Raw genomic sequence first — 14,848 nt, forward strand, 5'->3', positions numbered from 1 at the left:
TACAAAAATAAGATCCATATATATGCAGTCTACAAGAGACCCACATCAGAGCTAGAGAGACATGTAGGCTGAAAAGGAGGGGATGGAAAAAAATACTCCATACAAATGGATATCAAAAGAAAGCTGGAGTAGCAATACTAGTATCAGACAAACTAGATTTTAAAATTAAGACTGTTACAAGAGACAAAGAAGGACACTACGTAATGCTCAAGGGATCAATCCAAGAAGAAGATGTAACAATTGTAAATATATATGCAACTCAACATAGGAGCACCTCAATATATAAGGCAATTGTTAACAGACATAAAAGGAGAAATCGACAATAATGCAATAGTGGGGAACCTTAACACCCTACTTACATCCATAGACAGATCATCCAGATAGAAAATCAGTAAGGAAATACAGGCCCTAAATGACATATTAGACCAGATGGACTTATCTGATATCTACAGAGAATTTCATCCAAAAGCAAAAGAATATACATTCTTCTCAAGTACATACAGAATATTCTCCAAAATCGATCACATGTTGACCCCCCAAACAAGCTTCAGTAAATTTAAGAAAACTGAAATCATACCAAGCATCTTTTCCAACCACAATGCTATGCGGTTAGAAATCAACTACAGGAAAAAACCCCAAAACTGCAAACACGCGGAGACCAAGTAATAAGCTACTAAACAACCAATGGATCACTGAAGAAATCAAAAAGGAAATCAAAAAATACTTTGAGAAAAAGGAAAACAAAGACACTACAACGCAAAACCTCTGGGACACAGCAAAAGCAATTCTAAGAGGCAAGTTTATGGTGATACAAGCCTACCTCAGGAAACAAGAAAAATCTCAAATAAACAACCTAACCTTACATTTAAAGCAGCTAAATAAGAATGAACAGAACCCAAAGTTAGGAAGAAATCATAAAAATCAGCCGAAATAAGTGAAATAAAGACTAAAAAAAAAAAATCAATGAAACTAAAAGCTGGTTCTTTGAAAAGGTAAACAAAATTAATAAACCTTTAGTCAGACTCATCAAGAAAAAAAGGGAACAGGCCCAAATTAGTAAAATCAGAAATGAAAAAGAAGTTACAGCCAACACCACAGAAATATAAGGGATCATAAGAGGCTACTATGAGCAACTATACACCAACAAAACGGACAACCTAGAAGAAATGGACAATTTCTTAGAAAGGTACAATTTTCCAAGACTGAATAAGAAAGAAATAGAAAATATGAATAGACCAATTACCACTCCTGAAATTGAATCACTAACTAAAAAGATCCCAACTAACAAAAGTCCAGGATCCAGCAATCCCACTCCTGGGCATATATCCAGAGGAAAATATAGAAAAACACACATGCACTCCAATGTTCACAGCAGCACTATTTATAATAGCCAAGACTTGGAAGCAGCCCAAATATCCATCAATAGATTACTGGATAAAGACGACGTGGTACATTTATATACAACGGAATACTGCTCAGTCATAAAAAAGAATAAAATAATGCCATTTGCAGCAACATGAATGGACCTGGAGACTGTCACTCTGAGTGAAGTCAGAAAGAGAAAGAATAATGCCATGTGATATCACTTGTATGTGGAATCTAAAAAAAAAAAGGACACAAATGAACTTATCTATAAAACAGAAACAGACTCACAGAAATAGAGAACAAACTTATGGTTATCAGGGGGTAAAGGGAGTGGGAAGGGATAAATTGGGAATTTGAAATTTGCACCTCTTGGGAAGTGCTGAAAATGTTAGCAACCTTGATTGTGGTAGTTTCATTGGTGTACACATTTATTAAAATTCATCAAATTGTACATCTGCAGTATGTGTAGTTTACTGAATAGGAATCATACCACTATAAAGGTGTTAAAAAAAAGAATATGATTATATTTTCTTACATACAAAAGTAGTTATTAAAATAAAAGATCATTATATTTAATTAGAAAATTATTCAGCTCCCATTTAGGAGTAGAAAGAGTTATAAAAATCTCTATCAAGAAGTAGAGAACTATTTTATTATAACCAATATTTTAAATAATTTTAAAAATAATGACAATACTACCATGCAAATGCAAGTGCCGAGTTTACTTCTTGACTCACCTCTCCCCCATTAACATATTCCATCACAAAACACAAACGGTCTTTTGTCTGGAAGGAGTATTTCAAGGACTTGAAATGAAAAAGAAAAAAAATGTTAAAATCCTACATCCTAGAACAGTTAGAAACAGTAAGTATGATTGATAAAATGAATTGTTATTTTTCCTTAAGAGTCTATTCTTTAAGAGTACTTAATAAGAGTGTATAAGAAACTCAAAACAAATTTTGAATATTAGCAATGAGTATTAATTGAGGAGAAATTAAAACTAAGATCTTTAGTAAAAATAAACAGTAATTGTGATGAGCACTTCTCAATCTACCGTGTCATCTATATGAAATTGTATTGGTCCCCAAAGTTCTTATCCATGAGACCCTAAAACTTAAGGCCTACAACTTATTTTGGGGGAAGTCTTAGGAATACAGTTATAGTAGTTATATTTGGGTTTCTAGCATAGTTTCAACATCACTTTTTTGCATACAGGTTGTATAACATGACATAATCCAACAGAGCTGCTTCAGGTAATTTTATAGGTTATAAAACTATTAAAACTTCACAGCTAGCTATCTTATTACACTGAACAATAAATACACAACAATGTAACAAAGTAAGCCTAGGTATCTAGTGATACTTCTGGAAAGTCCTACTCAATAATTCTAAATCTTTAAAAGTTTCTTCCTTTTGAAAGTCTAGCTGTTATTTTTAATCTTAATACACTTCGCTGGAACTAGAAATATACAAAAACTTTGCAAATTATGCCTCTATTACAAGCAATCCATGAACAGGACTAAAAAAAGTCAGTTGGTTTCAAAACAACTAAGTTATATACATTTAAGTCACAGTTTATACTATGCCTAGTGAAGAAAACACACCATGACTTAGCCTATCTTTAACTTAAATGCTATCTTTAAATATAAATTTAATGCATTCTATATTCCTTAATTTCTAAAGTACTTATATCTAAAAGAAGTCTCCATTTCTATAAAAAAAATTAGGTAAAGTGTCTTTATATCACTGAAAAAAATGTTCTCATCATTTAATATTTATCAAAGCCAATAAACAAAAATAACATAAAACTTATATTTAATATGAAGAAACTTTTTTAAGTCTACCATTTCCTCAGTGGTCTTCAACGCCATTAGTGATTTATTTGCTCTTTTTTTTTTTTTTTTTGAAGCAGCTGAAGTCATGGGAAGGAAAAAGGAGTCTCAAAATACTCATGGGTTTATAATGAGCATTACAAATGCATGCATATTGTAAACTTCATCCACACATTCTAATAATTTGCAAAAAAATCTGAATTATCCACAAAGAAAATGGCATACCTAAATGAATGTTATTTAAAATGCTGTTTTTTCCTAGTTTAGTTTCCATAATAAAACTCCCCTAAATTTAAAATGTTATGATTGTAACATCTGTCCTCTAGTCACTTACTGTTAAAAAGGGATGTCTAGTGTTCTTTAATACTCTGCTTTCAGTTAAAGTGTGTGCCACTTCATCCTACAAAAGAAAAAGGCAAATCTTCAATATATGTTCTAAGTGCTAATAATATAAAAAGTCACTATTTCTCTAAGACCAGAAGAGATTAAACACAGAGAAAGAAAAAGATTTTTCAAAACATAATGACAATAGCATGCTCCCTATATTGCTAAGCTTCTCCTCCACCCAAAAAAAAAAAAGGATCAAATTAACAATTTAAATTGGATGGTTTTAGCTTATAAACCCATATAAACTCAGTCATACTTAACCAAAATGTATCAATATGCAATAATGATGTAATAATCACCAAAAACTAGCAGGGACACAGAAAATGAAATAGAAAGCCTTTCTCCTTGAAGAGAATGCCTTATCAGCTAATAGCTAGGTATGGAGTAATTAACATTTTCATGTTTGTAACACATTTTATTAAGTGAGACATAAAGGATATATTTCAGTAAAGATCATGGAATTTGTAAGTCTCCTATTTAAAAGAAAAATCAGTTATAGAAAAGGTGAACACAGTACACATGTAAGATTTAATTCTAAATTACACATTTTAGGAATAGAAAAAGAGTAAAAAATATTGTAACTTTTTGCTTGTGGCTTTTTAGTGTGCTTTTTTTTTAAAAGGTCACAACCTACTGTAGGTGACAATTTTAAAGTATGGATATATTTCAAACCAAAAAACACTAAGGGTGTATTTCCCCAATTATGTACATAAATTTCATCTTGATAACAAAAGTGAACTAGGAGAGATTTCCTTCAACATACGGAGAACTGGAAAAATGTTTCCTATTTCAAAAATAACACTATCTTAAAGAAGAAAGGAAAGGAAGAGAACTGCTAAAACTAACACAGCATTTCTGGTCTCTGCTTCTGCCAAGATCCAAAACAAAGCCCTCGCTGGATCAACTTCTTAACACTGTCAGCAAATCACAATAGGATTATAAGATGTTGAAATACTAGGACAATGCATTGTATTTATTATCTTTACAAACGCATCTGACCTTAGAAGATAAATGAGCAACAGACTGATCAAAGATGCTAAAATCCAAAAGTCATTCCAAGAGGGTGAGACCAATTCTGTCTGAACAGAAAGTAAAGTGTAATGACACAGTATTTAAAATCAGTGAAACAAAACATGGGTATGAAAGCACTCCAGTCTTGTTTATTTAATAAGAGCCAGGATAAGTGCTCCAACAATATGTGAGCCTCTGTCATATTATACTATAACTTCTAATTTGAATCTAATTAAAATTTTTAATAGCAAATGTTTTAATACAAAATAAATAAGTAGAAATGATACCATAACTAATTTCTGTACCCATCGTGCCTACCATAATGATTAGCATACAGTAAATACTCAATAAATGTTTGTTGAACTTAATTGTTTATCATCAGACTAAATTCCAAGATGTCATGAGGTATGTGGGACTTAACTTATTCAATCATTCACTCTCTCTGTAAATATGAAACAAATATATTCTGGGTATTGTTCTATCCACGGAAGACAGGGCACTGAACAACAAAGACAAAAATCCTGCCCTCATGGAGCTTTCATTCCAGTTAGTCAGATGGTGGTCAGTGTTAATAGAAAAAACAAAGCAGAGAGGGACACTGCAGTTTATTAGCATCATATAATGAATATAAAATAAATGATTAAGGATTATACAAGGGGCTATTTTATAAAATATAGAACTGAATTCACTGATTAGAAAACAAAATCCTTGACACGTATTTGCTAAATGCTAAGGACAGTGCACATAAAAAGTGATTTAAAAAAAGGACATGATTTTTTGCTCGTGGAGTTCACATTCTAGTGGAGAAGACATAATAAACAAATCGGTAAATATCCAATATAAGAAAATAATTACAGATTCTGCTAAGTGGCAGTAAGAGAAAACTGGGTTATCTACTAAATAAATGGGATAAATAAAGGAAAATCAATGTTCCTGGAAGAGAACAGGCTGGATAGGTAATGTGACGGGGCGGCGGGGAGGGGGAGCATCAGGGGCACACAACTGATTCCTGTTTCTAAGTTTGCTCAGGCTTCTCTGGGAGGGACAGCAAAAACAGGAGGGCTCAAGCAGGAGACAACTGAAGTGCTCCCAGAGAGAAATGAGGATGGCTTGGACTACTATGGTGGAGCAGGAACAAGAAAAAAGGACACAGTTTGGAAATATTTTTGAGATGTAAAATTAACAGTAATAATCTAAGAAGTTACGTGCTTCCAACAAGAGGATAAAACGAAAGAATGTTTCCTTATACACAATCAGAAAGATTCACAGAAGACATAATATTTACCTGTTACACTTCAGGATTCTAAGTGATTTGAGGCAGTAACTAAGTGGGAAAGGACTGAAGAATGGGAAGCATGAAACCTATTGTCCAGAAAAGATATTCCAGAGCTTCCAAAAATATCTGTGGGGGATATTTCACCCTATTTTGTTAAAACAAACTCATTACATATAATGGTTATTTCTCTAAATCACTTAGTAAACTTCACGAAAGAAGATTATTTTTTCCCTAAATTCTGTAATCTCTAACCACATTAAAGGAGTCAAGTAAAGATGTATGCAGACAAAATTTAAAACTTACTTTCTACCATATTTTACATCTGACCAAATTAGAATTTTCCCCCTTAATGCAAATTTAATGGCACAGTATTTCACATACTAATTAGTTTCTATGAAGATAAGGTATGTACAAGATAAAAAGTAAACACAGATGTCAATAATTTTTAATTACAGTTAAAAGCAATATGTCAAAACAAAAAGTTAAAAATAACAGTGATAAAACTTAGTGGCTAAAACAATATGATGCTTTTTAAAAAATCCATTTGTTGATCATGATCACAAATGAAGAGTGCTAAAAATGCTTGGTTATATGGTGTAAATATAATGTTTTTATGAAAAAGCTTTTGAAATACAGTTTCATATATATTCATCCATGGTAAAATATTAAATGATGAATTTTAAATGTTATTTCTTTCATAGGAAGAAGCTTAGGAAGAATGGGATTTTATTTCTTAAAAACACGAGGCAGAAGAATTGTTTCCTCATATTTATCTTCCCAATTCTCTCCAACTTATCACTCCCCCTCTACTACAAATGGCCTATCTCCTTTCATTTGCCCCACTTACTGTTTGTGGTAGTTAAGTTTTCTAGGGGTCAGGAGGGGTGGGGAGGAGTAAATGACAGCAGAGATGCAGAGGAAGAGAACACCTCTACTCTATTACCAAGGACACTAAAGGTGTCATCTCCTTTAATCCCTGTGGCAACTCAGCAGATAGGTTTGATAATTCCCATTTTGTATGAGGAAACAGGGGTTCACAGAAGTTAAATTGCTCAAGTTGCAGGTGAAAAAGTCAATACTGATCCCACATCTAAGTCCAACATCAGTGGTCATTTTCACTTCACAACACTGCCTTCCATCTTCAAACAGCTTAGTAGCAACTTAACTAAATACTTTAACTCTGTTCACATTATTTTTTCTATCTCGAACACAAGACTATAATGACTGCCTCTATCAGAAGCTAGTTGAAATCAAGACACGTCAGGTCTACAGCATTTCCTTTATTCATGCAGAGCAATAAATGAGACCCAGAGGAAGAGATGGAGCTGGTGGGGAAGCAGGGAGAAGAGAGAAGTTTTCACTTTGGCACCCTTCTTTTTCTTTTCTTTTTAAAATTGAAGTATGGTTGATTTACAGTGTTAGTTTCAGGTGTACAGCAAAGTGATTCAGTTATACATACACATACATATGCATTTTCTTTTCAGATTCTTTTCCAATATATGTTATTACAAGAAACTGAATATTGTTCCCTGTGCTATCCAGTAGGTCCTTGTTGTTTATTTTATGTACAGTAATGTGTTGGCACCTTTATTCTTAATTAAACCACAATGACTACCAGTGATCATTATTTACTTGTTCTCTGTTTTGGCAAGTCGTATGTTAGCAATCTATAATTTTTCTCCATAGGAAAAATGTCATACTTATCAAGCTCTAAATTTCTGGGTTCTAACCTTCCCTTCTTTGGAAAACTTGAGCATTGGCCCAGATGCAGACTTCTAATACTTCTTCCACTCTCCAGTTGTCACACTGTCTTCTCACTGCTCCTTCATTTCTATTTCTATTCCCTTTTTTGAAGATCTTCTACATCTTGATGTAGAAAATGAAAATGCAGTTGTTCCTTGTTATCTATGAACACTACATCACCCTTCTTGAATGCTGTTATTTGATACTTTGTTCTTGCTCTTTTTCCAAATATTACTTAGATATGAACTTCTTTGAGTTCAACCATGATATAACCTTCAGCACCTAAGCCTTTTAAATTATAGAGTATGTTGCTTGTCTCTATTGCCCTTCAGTAATTTCCTTCTTTCCTTATGGCTCTTCCAATTCCCAGTGTTGGAATAAGTCAGTCTCTACTTTCTCACTTCTATAATTACACATCTAAAGGGGAAAAAAAATTACATACTGCCTAGCACCATTACAATGCCCTCTCCAGTCTCAGCTGAATCTTCTAAGAATTCTTAAACTCACCCCTTCCAAGGTAACTCTTTCAGTCCTCAGTATGGTTATTTCAAAACTTTCCCAGGCCTCTTACCATGTCTGGTATGTATGTTGAAATGTACACACAACCCTACAAGGTTCCCTTACCTAGTTAAGCTACTGAGTGGAGACTGGAGCCCAGGTCTACCTGACTTTCATTAAGTCCTAGAGCTTTTCATTAAGTTGTCTCCCTTTATGTCAACCTCACTCCCTCATCCTTTCAAAATGTGACTTTACTTCCAACTCAGACTAGAAGTCACTAGTAATATTTGATGCATGTGGTCACTCTCCTTCTGAAAACATGTTCTTCTCCTGGTTTCCAGGACTTCATAATCTCTTAATTTTCCTCCTATGTCATGGTTACCTTCACTTAATTTTTTTTGCTGGTTTCTTATCTCTAAACCCTATTCTAAGAATGCCCCCAGGATTCAGTCCTCAGACCTCTTCTCTTCATAGGTACATTCATTCCCTTGGTGACTTCATTCAGACTATGACTCTAAATAGTCTACATGGTGATGGACTTTCAAATTTGTACCTCAAACCCAGACCTCTTCCCTAAACTCCAGAAATGCTTATTTGACATGTATATCTAATAAATGCCTTCAACTTAGGTGTCAAACAGAAGCATCAAATTTGACATGTCCAAAACCTAATTTCTAATTTGCCATCAAAAAACTTATTTCTCCAACACACACCCCATCCCCACTGCAGTGAATGGCAATATCATCCATCCATTTGGTCAGGCCAAAAACCTGGCAATGATCCTCAACTCCTTTCTTTCTCTCACACGCTACATTCAATCTATCACGCAATCCTGATGGCTATTCATCAAAATACACCCAGGATTGATTATGTCTTACCACCTCCACTTGCACCTTGGTGCAAGCCATTATAATCAGTTATCTAGATTATTGCAGTTAATTTCTAACAAGCTCCCTGCTTCCAATCCATAGCTTTTTCTCAACACTGCAATGGAAGTGATGCTATTAAAATGAAAACTAGATCATATACCTATACTGCTTAAAAATTTCCTAATGGCCTCCTACTACATTCAGAGCAAAAGACCAATATCTTCACAACATATACAACTGCCTAAACAATTCTCCACTATTCTTACTCTATACAAGCCATGGTAGACTCCTAGCTAATCTAAGAACATGCTGCTAAGTATTACACTCCCTCAGTGCTTTTTTGATTATCATTCTATCTGGAATATCTTCTTCCCATATATCAGAATGGCTTGTTTCCTCATTTCTTTTAAATGTTCACTGAAATTTCACTTTCTCAGTAAGATCTTCCATGATCATTCTATGAAATTGCAAAAACCACAAAAATCACTACTACTGATATTCCTTATTTCCCTACCCTACTTAATTTTTCTCCATGGTATGTATTAGTTTCTTAAATACTATCTGATTTACTTCTTTAGCATGTGTATTGTTTACTGTCTGTCTTCTGACTAAAATGTGATCTCTGATAGGGAAAAAATTTTGGTCAATTTTATTCATTCACATGTTCCCAGTGCCTAGAGCAGTACCTAGTAAATAATTAGGTGTTCAATATATATTTACTGAAAGAAGGAATGAATCAATCAGTAAACAGAAAGTGAATGACAACCTTGGCATATGTTGTTGAGGAATGATGGAAGCTTCATGAACTGCAAGAACCAATTCCAGAACACAAATTGATAAAATCATACCTCCAACAGCACAATGACAGCTGATTAAGATGCAGTAGATCAAAGTAAATACATTCATTATGTGCTTCCTACCACAATCATATGCACAAAGTTTAATACAGAGGCACAAAAGAATCTGAAAGAATGCATCAAAAAAGCTTGCAGATCATGGTAAGAGCTTCTGGTTAGGGGTCACCAGTTAATAACTTTAAAGCACAGGGAGAGAGAGATGTCAGTAGTCAAGTCATAGTACTGGGATGATATTTTAATGGGTATATGTGCAGGGCTGAATAAACTCAGCAGGCTTGGGTTGCTCAAACCCTGTACATTCACAAGGAAAGTCAGTCTTCAGGATTGGCCTTGGTCAGCCCCTGGGAAATAAGCTCTGGTCGTTTGGAATATTCGGGCTGGTAAGAGCATTTTTATATACCAAAGATGTTGGGCCACACCTGACACCAGTCTGACTAGATAGTTCATCCAAACGACAGAAAGAATGATGAAAGCTATGTGCTAGATTTTGCTCAGGGTGGCTGGAATCTGAGCAGCTAAAGGAAGCCATGCAGGTTCTGCTTACCTACATGACTGACCTATAATAAACAGCCTGGATATCAAGATGTGGGTGAGCTTCCCTCACTGATAACACTTTGCACAGGTTGTCACACGTCGTTGCTGGGGGAATTAAGCGCATCCATGCGATTCTACTGGAAAAGGACACCTGAAGGTTTCTCTTGGATTTTGTCCCGTGTGCCTTTCCTTTTGCTGTTTTTAATCTGCATCTTATAGCAACAATAAGCCATAATCACTGATCACTAGGATCAGTTTTCCTAAATCCGTTGAGTCCTCATTAGGCCTGAGAGTGGTCACTGTAAGACCATCATCACCCTGATACCAAAACCAGAGAAAGACACTACAAAAAAAGAAAATTATAGATCAGTATCTTTGATCAATATAGATGCAAAAATTCTGAAATATATTGCTAATAAAAATACTACCAAACTAAATCCAACAATACATAAAAAGGATGACACACCATGATCAAATGGATTCATTTCAGGATCACAGGATGGTTCAAACATATACAAATAAATCAATGTGATACTCCACATTGGCATACATACAAAAAAAGCAAAAGCCACATGGTCATCTCAATAGATGTAGAAAAAGCATTTGACAAGATTCAACATCCATTAAAGATAAAACCTCTCACCAAAGTAGGTATACAGGGAACATATCTCAACACATTAAAGGCCATTTACAACAAACCCATAGCCAACATAATAATGAACAGTGAAAAACTAAAAGCTTATGTGCTAAATTTAAAACAAAGACAAGGATGAACACTTTATCTATTTCTATTACAGTATTGGAAGTCCTAGCCACAGCAATCAGACAAGAAAAAGAAATTAAAGGTATCCATATTGGAAGGTAAGAGGTAAAACTGTCACCATTTGTGATATGAAACTATATAGAGAACCCTAAAGGCTCCACACAAAAACTATTAGAACTAATAAATTAATTCAGCAAGGTAGCAGGATACAAGATCATATAAAAATCAGTTGCATTCTTTATACTAATAATTAAATATCAGAAAGAGAAAGTAAAAAAATAATCCTATTAACAATAATGTTTGAAAAAAAAAACCAACAAAAAAACTCTAGGAAGAAACTTAACCAAGGAGGCAAAAGAACTATACACTACGAACTATAAAACCCTGATGAAGGAAACTGAAGAAGATTCAAAGAAATGGAAAGATATCCCATGCTCTTGGATTGGAAGAATTAATATTGTTAAAATGGCCATGCTACCCAAAGCTATCGACAGATTTAATGCAATTTCTGTCAAAATACCTACAAAATTTTTCACAGACCTAGAACAAATAATCCTAAAACTTGTATGGAACCACAGAAGACCCTGAATTGCCAACGCAATCCTAAGGAAAAAGATCAAAGCTGGAAGTATCATGCTCCCTGACTTCAGACAATACTACAGGTCTACAATAATCAAAACAGCAGCACTATTTACAATAGCCAAGTCATTGAAATAACCCAAATGCCCTTCAACAGACAAGTAGCTTAAGAAGATGTGGTATATATGTTTGTGTATGTGTATGTGTGTGTATACAGACATACACACATACATATATAATGGAATATTACTCAGCCATAAAATAATGAAATTTTGCCATTTGCAACAACATGGACCAAGAGAATATTACACTTAATGAAGTAAGTCAGACAGAGAAAGACAAATACTATCTAACATCATTTTATGCGGAATCTAAAATATAATATAAATGAATCTATATATGAAACAGAAACAGACTCACAGACGTGGAAAACAAACTTAAGGTTACCAAGGGGAGAGAAAGGAAGGAAGAGACAAATTAGAAGTATGGGATTAACAGATATAAACTACTACACATAAAAGAAATAAGCAACAAGGATTTACTGTATAGCACAGGGAATTATAGTAAATATCTTGTAATAATCTATAATGGAATATAATCAGAAAGTAATTGAATCACTATGCTGTTTACTTGAAGCTAATACAATATTTGTAAATCAACTATATACTTCAATTAAATAAATAAATAAACAGAAATGTTAAAAATAAAAAATTTTTTAAAGTTACAAAAGTATAGCTATAAAATAAATAATTCCTGGGGAGTTAATGCACAGAATGATAAATATAAGTAATAATACTGCAGTGTGTATTTGAAAGTTGCTAAGAGAGTAAATCTTAAAAGTATTCATCACAAGAAATAAAGTTTGTAACTATGTGGTTACAGATATCAACTAGATCAATACAATTTGATGCATTGCAGTGATCATTTTAGTATTATTACTCTAGTATTCTCAAACCTACCAAGGATGTTTTTCCAGCCAATGTTATATAAACTGTACCATTTATGGGCATAAATAATCTATGCAATTCTAATCACTCTTTCATTTAAATGCTGGGGGAAAATATTAAAAAGGATCACTACTGTGATTAGTGATACAGGTCACAAATATATAGTGAAAACATTCCCCCAAACACACTTTTGAAAAATTTAACACTATGAATAAATATTAATATACAAATATCACTGTAGCTGTAGGCTACAATCAACATTTTGGTTATTCAGTGAAATTTCTACACTGTAGTCCTGAGCATGTATGAGCACACACACATGCACACCAAAAATAAAAATTTAGTAATCAACTCTAGTAATCAGTTACCTTGGCAATAATAACTTCTTTCTTCAGAATCTTCATAGCATAGTATTTCCCACTTGCCTTCTCTCGAACCAAAATAACTTTCCCAAAAGTGCCTTTACCTAGCAGTTTCAAATAGTCAAAATCATTCATTGTCTGAAAAATACAAATCAAAAAATATAATATGAAACATTTGATGCAATTTATTTTTAAACATATAAGTATAATTTGCATTATCTACGCAAAAGCAAATCTTACCAATTTCTAAGCACACTTAAATGAATAAGAATCAGACTGGCACTGACTGTCTCATCAGCAATTATGGAATGTTGAAAATAATTTAAGCAATTCTCAGATAATGGAGACAACAATTTTGAACCTAGAATTCCTCAAATACTCAAATTATCAGTGAGTATAAGGGCAAAGGGAAAAATAAAATCATTTTCAATCATTTTCAAGGACTCAAGTTGCTAAGGATTTAGTAGTAACACTACCCCCATACAATGTGACAATCAAAAATTTCCTCCATAAACATTTCCAAATACACCTAAGGGAAAAAGTACTTTTGATGGAAGTACATGAGAATGTACTCTATCAAAATAATGATGGACTCCAGGAAAGAGAAAAATATGTGTATACAAAATGTTGAAAACAATACTGTAGCCCAATGTAAAGAAATCTGAGTGACAGCAGTACAACTTCTGAGAAAGTAATGGGTGTAATTCAGAACAGAACATCATGGAACTCTAAGAATGTCTATAATCCGCCTGTTTCCAGTTTTATTTCTCATTCCCATTTCTAAGTAAGGTGACTACTAAGATTTCGCCAAGCAAGACCGCTACTTGCTCCTACAGCCCCTTCCAAATACATGCTTTTCCTGCTCTGCTTTATTTACAAACATTCTTCCACAAACTTCCAAAATTTTGATAATGTTTATTCACAAATGCCCTTCCTCCATCCAGCTTCTTTATCATTTTTGTGGACTTGTCCCTTTTTTAAAAACATATTTTTATTGAAGTATAGTCAGTTTACCATGTTGTGTTAATTTCTGGTGTACAGCACAATACTTCACTCACGTAGGAACAAACATACATTTGTTCTCATATTCTTCCTCACCAGGGGTTACTACAAGATATTGAATATGGTTCCCTGTGCTATACAGTATAAACTTGTTGTTTATCTATTTTATATGTATTAGTATCTGCAAATCTCGAACTCCCAATTTATCCTTTCCTACCCTCTTCCCCCCTCACGGTAACCATAAGCTACCCAAGCAATAGAAATAAAAGCAAAAATAAACAAATGGGACCTAATTAAACTTATAAGCTTTCACACAGAAAAGGAAACCATAAGCCAAACAAAAAGACAACGTACAGAATAGGAGAAAATATTTGCAAAAGATGAGAATGACAAGGGCTTAAACTCCAGAATATATAAACAGCTCATACAACTTCATAAAAAAAAAAACAACCCAATCCAAAAATGGGCAGAAGACCTAAACAAGCAATTCTCCAATGAAGACATACAAATGGCCAATAAGCAAATAGACTTGTCCCTTTTAAAAATTCCTTTGTTATCATTTAAATAAGCTTTTTGATAGAACAGGAGGTAACTGAGTATGCTCAGTTTACCATCTTAAATTTAAATTCAGTTTAGAGGGGTTTATAAATAATGAGTTAAGGGTCTGGGATTTCATCCTACAATCAGAAGTTATTGAAGATTTTTGTGCCTTTTTAGAACTATTTCTTTCCGGTGTACCACCCATTTGAAGTAAATGTCAGAAATGCCTCAAACCAACAACCTCAGCTAATACCTTAAAAAATTAGAGAAAGAGCAAATTAAA

At 33.6% G+C, this 14,848-nt stretch overlaps 1 protein-coding gene across 14 annotated transcripts in view; it reads right to left on the minus strand.

Moving 5' to 3' along the window:
* The window catches only part of AKT3 (AKT serine/threonine kinase 3), a 209,477-nt gene that overhangs the window by 57,260 nt on the left and 137,369 nt on the right, over positions 1–14,848 (minus strand). For all 14 annotated transcript variants that reach the window (XM_072948587.1, XM_072948585.1, XM_072948588.1 and 11 more), the window contains 3 exons: positions 13,030–13,161; positions 3,532–3,597; positions 2,103–2,171 (listed from right to left, as the gene is read on the minus strand). In XM_072948587.1, coding sequence (XP_072804688.1) covers positions 2,103–2,171; positions 3,532–3,597; positions 13,030–13,161 — 267 coding nt within the window. The remainder of the gene's footprint in view (positions 1–2,102; positions 2,172–3,531; positions 3,598–13,029; positions 13,162–14,848) is intronic.

The sequence above is a fragment of the Vicugna pacos genome, chromosome 23 (assembly GCF_048564905.1).
Source record: "Vicugna pacos chromosome 23, VicPac4, whole genome shotgun sequence".
NCBI lineage: Eukaryota > Metazoa > Chordata > Mammalia > Artiodactyla > Camelidae > Vicugna > Vicugna pacos.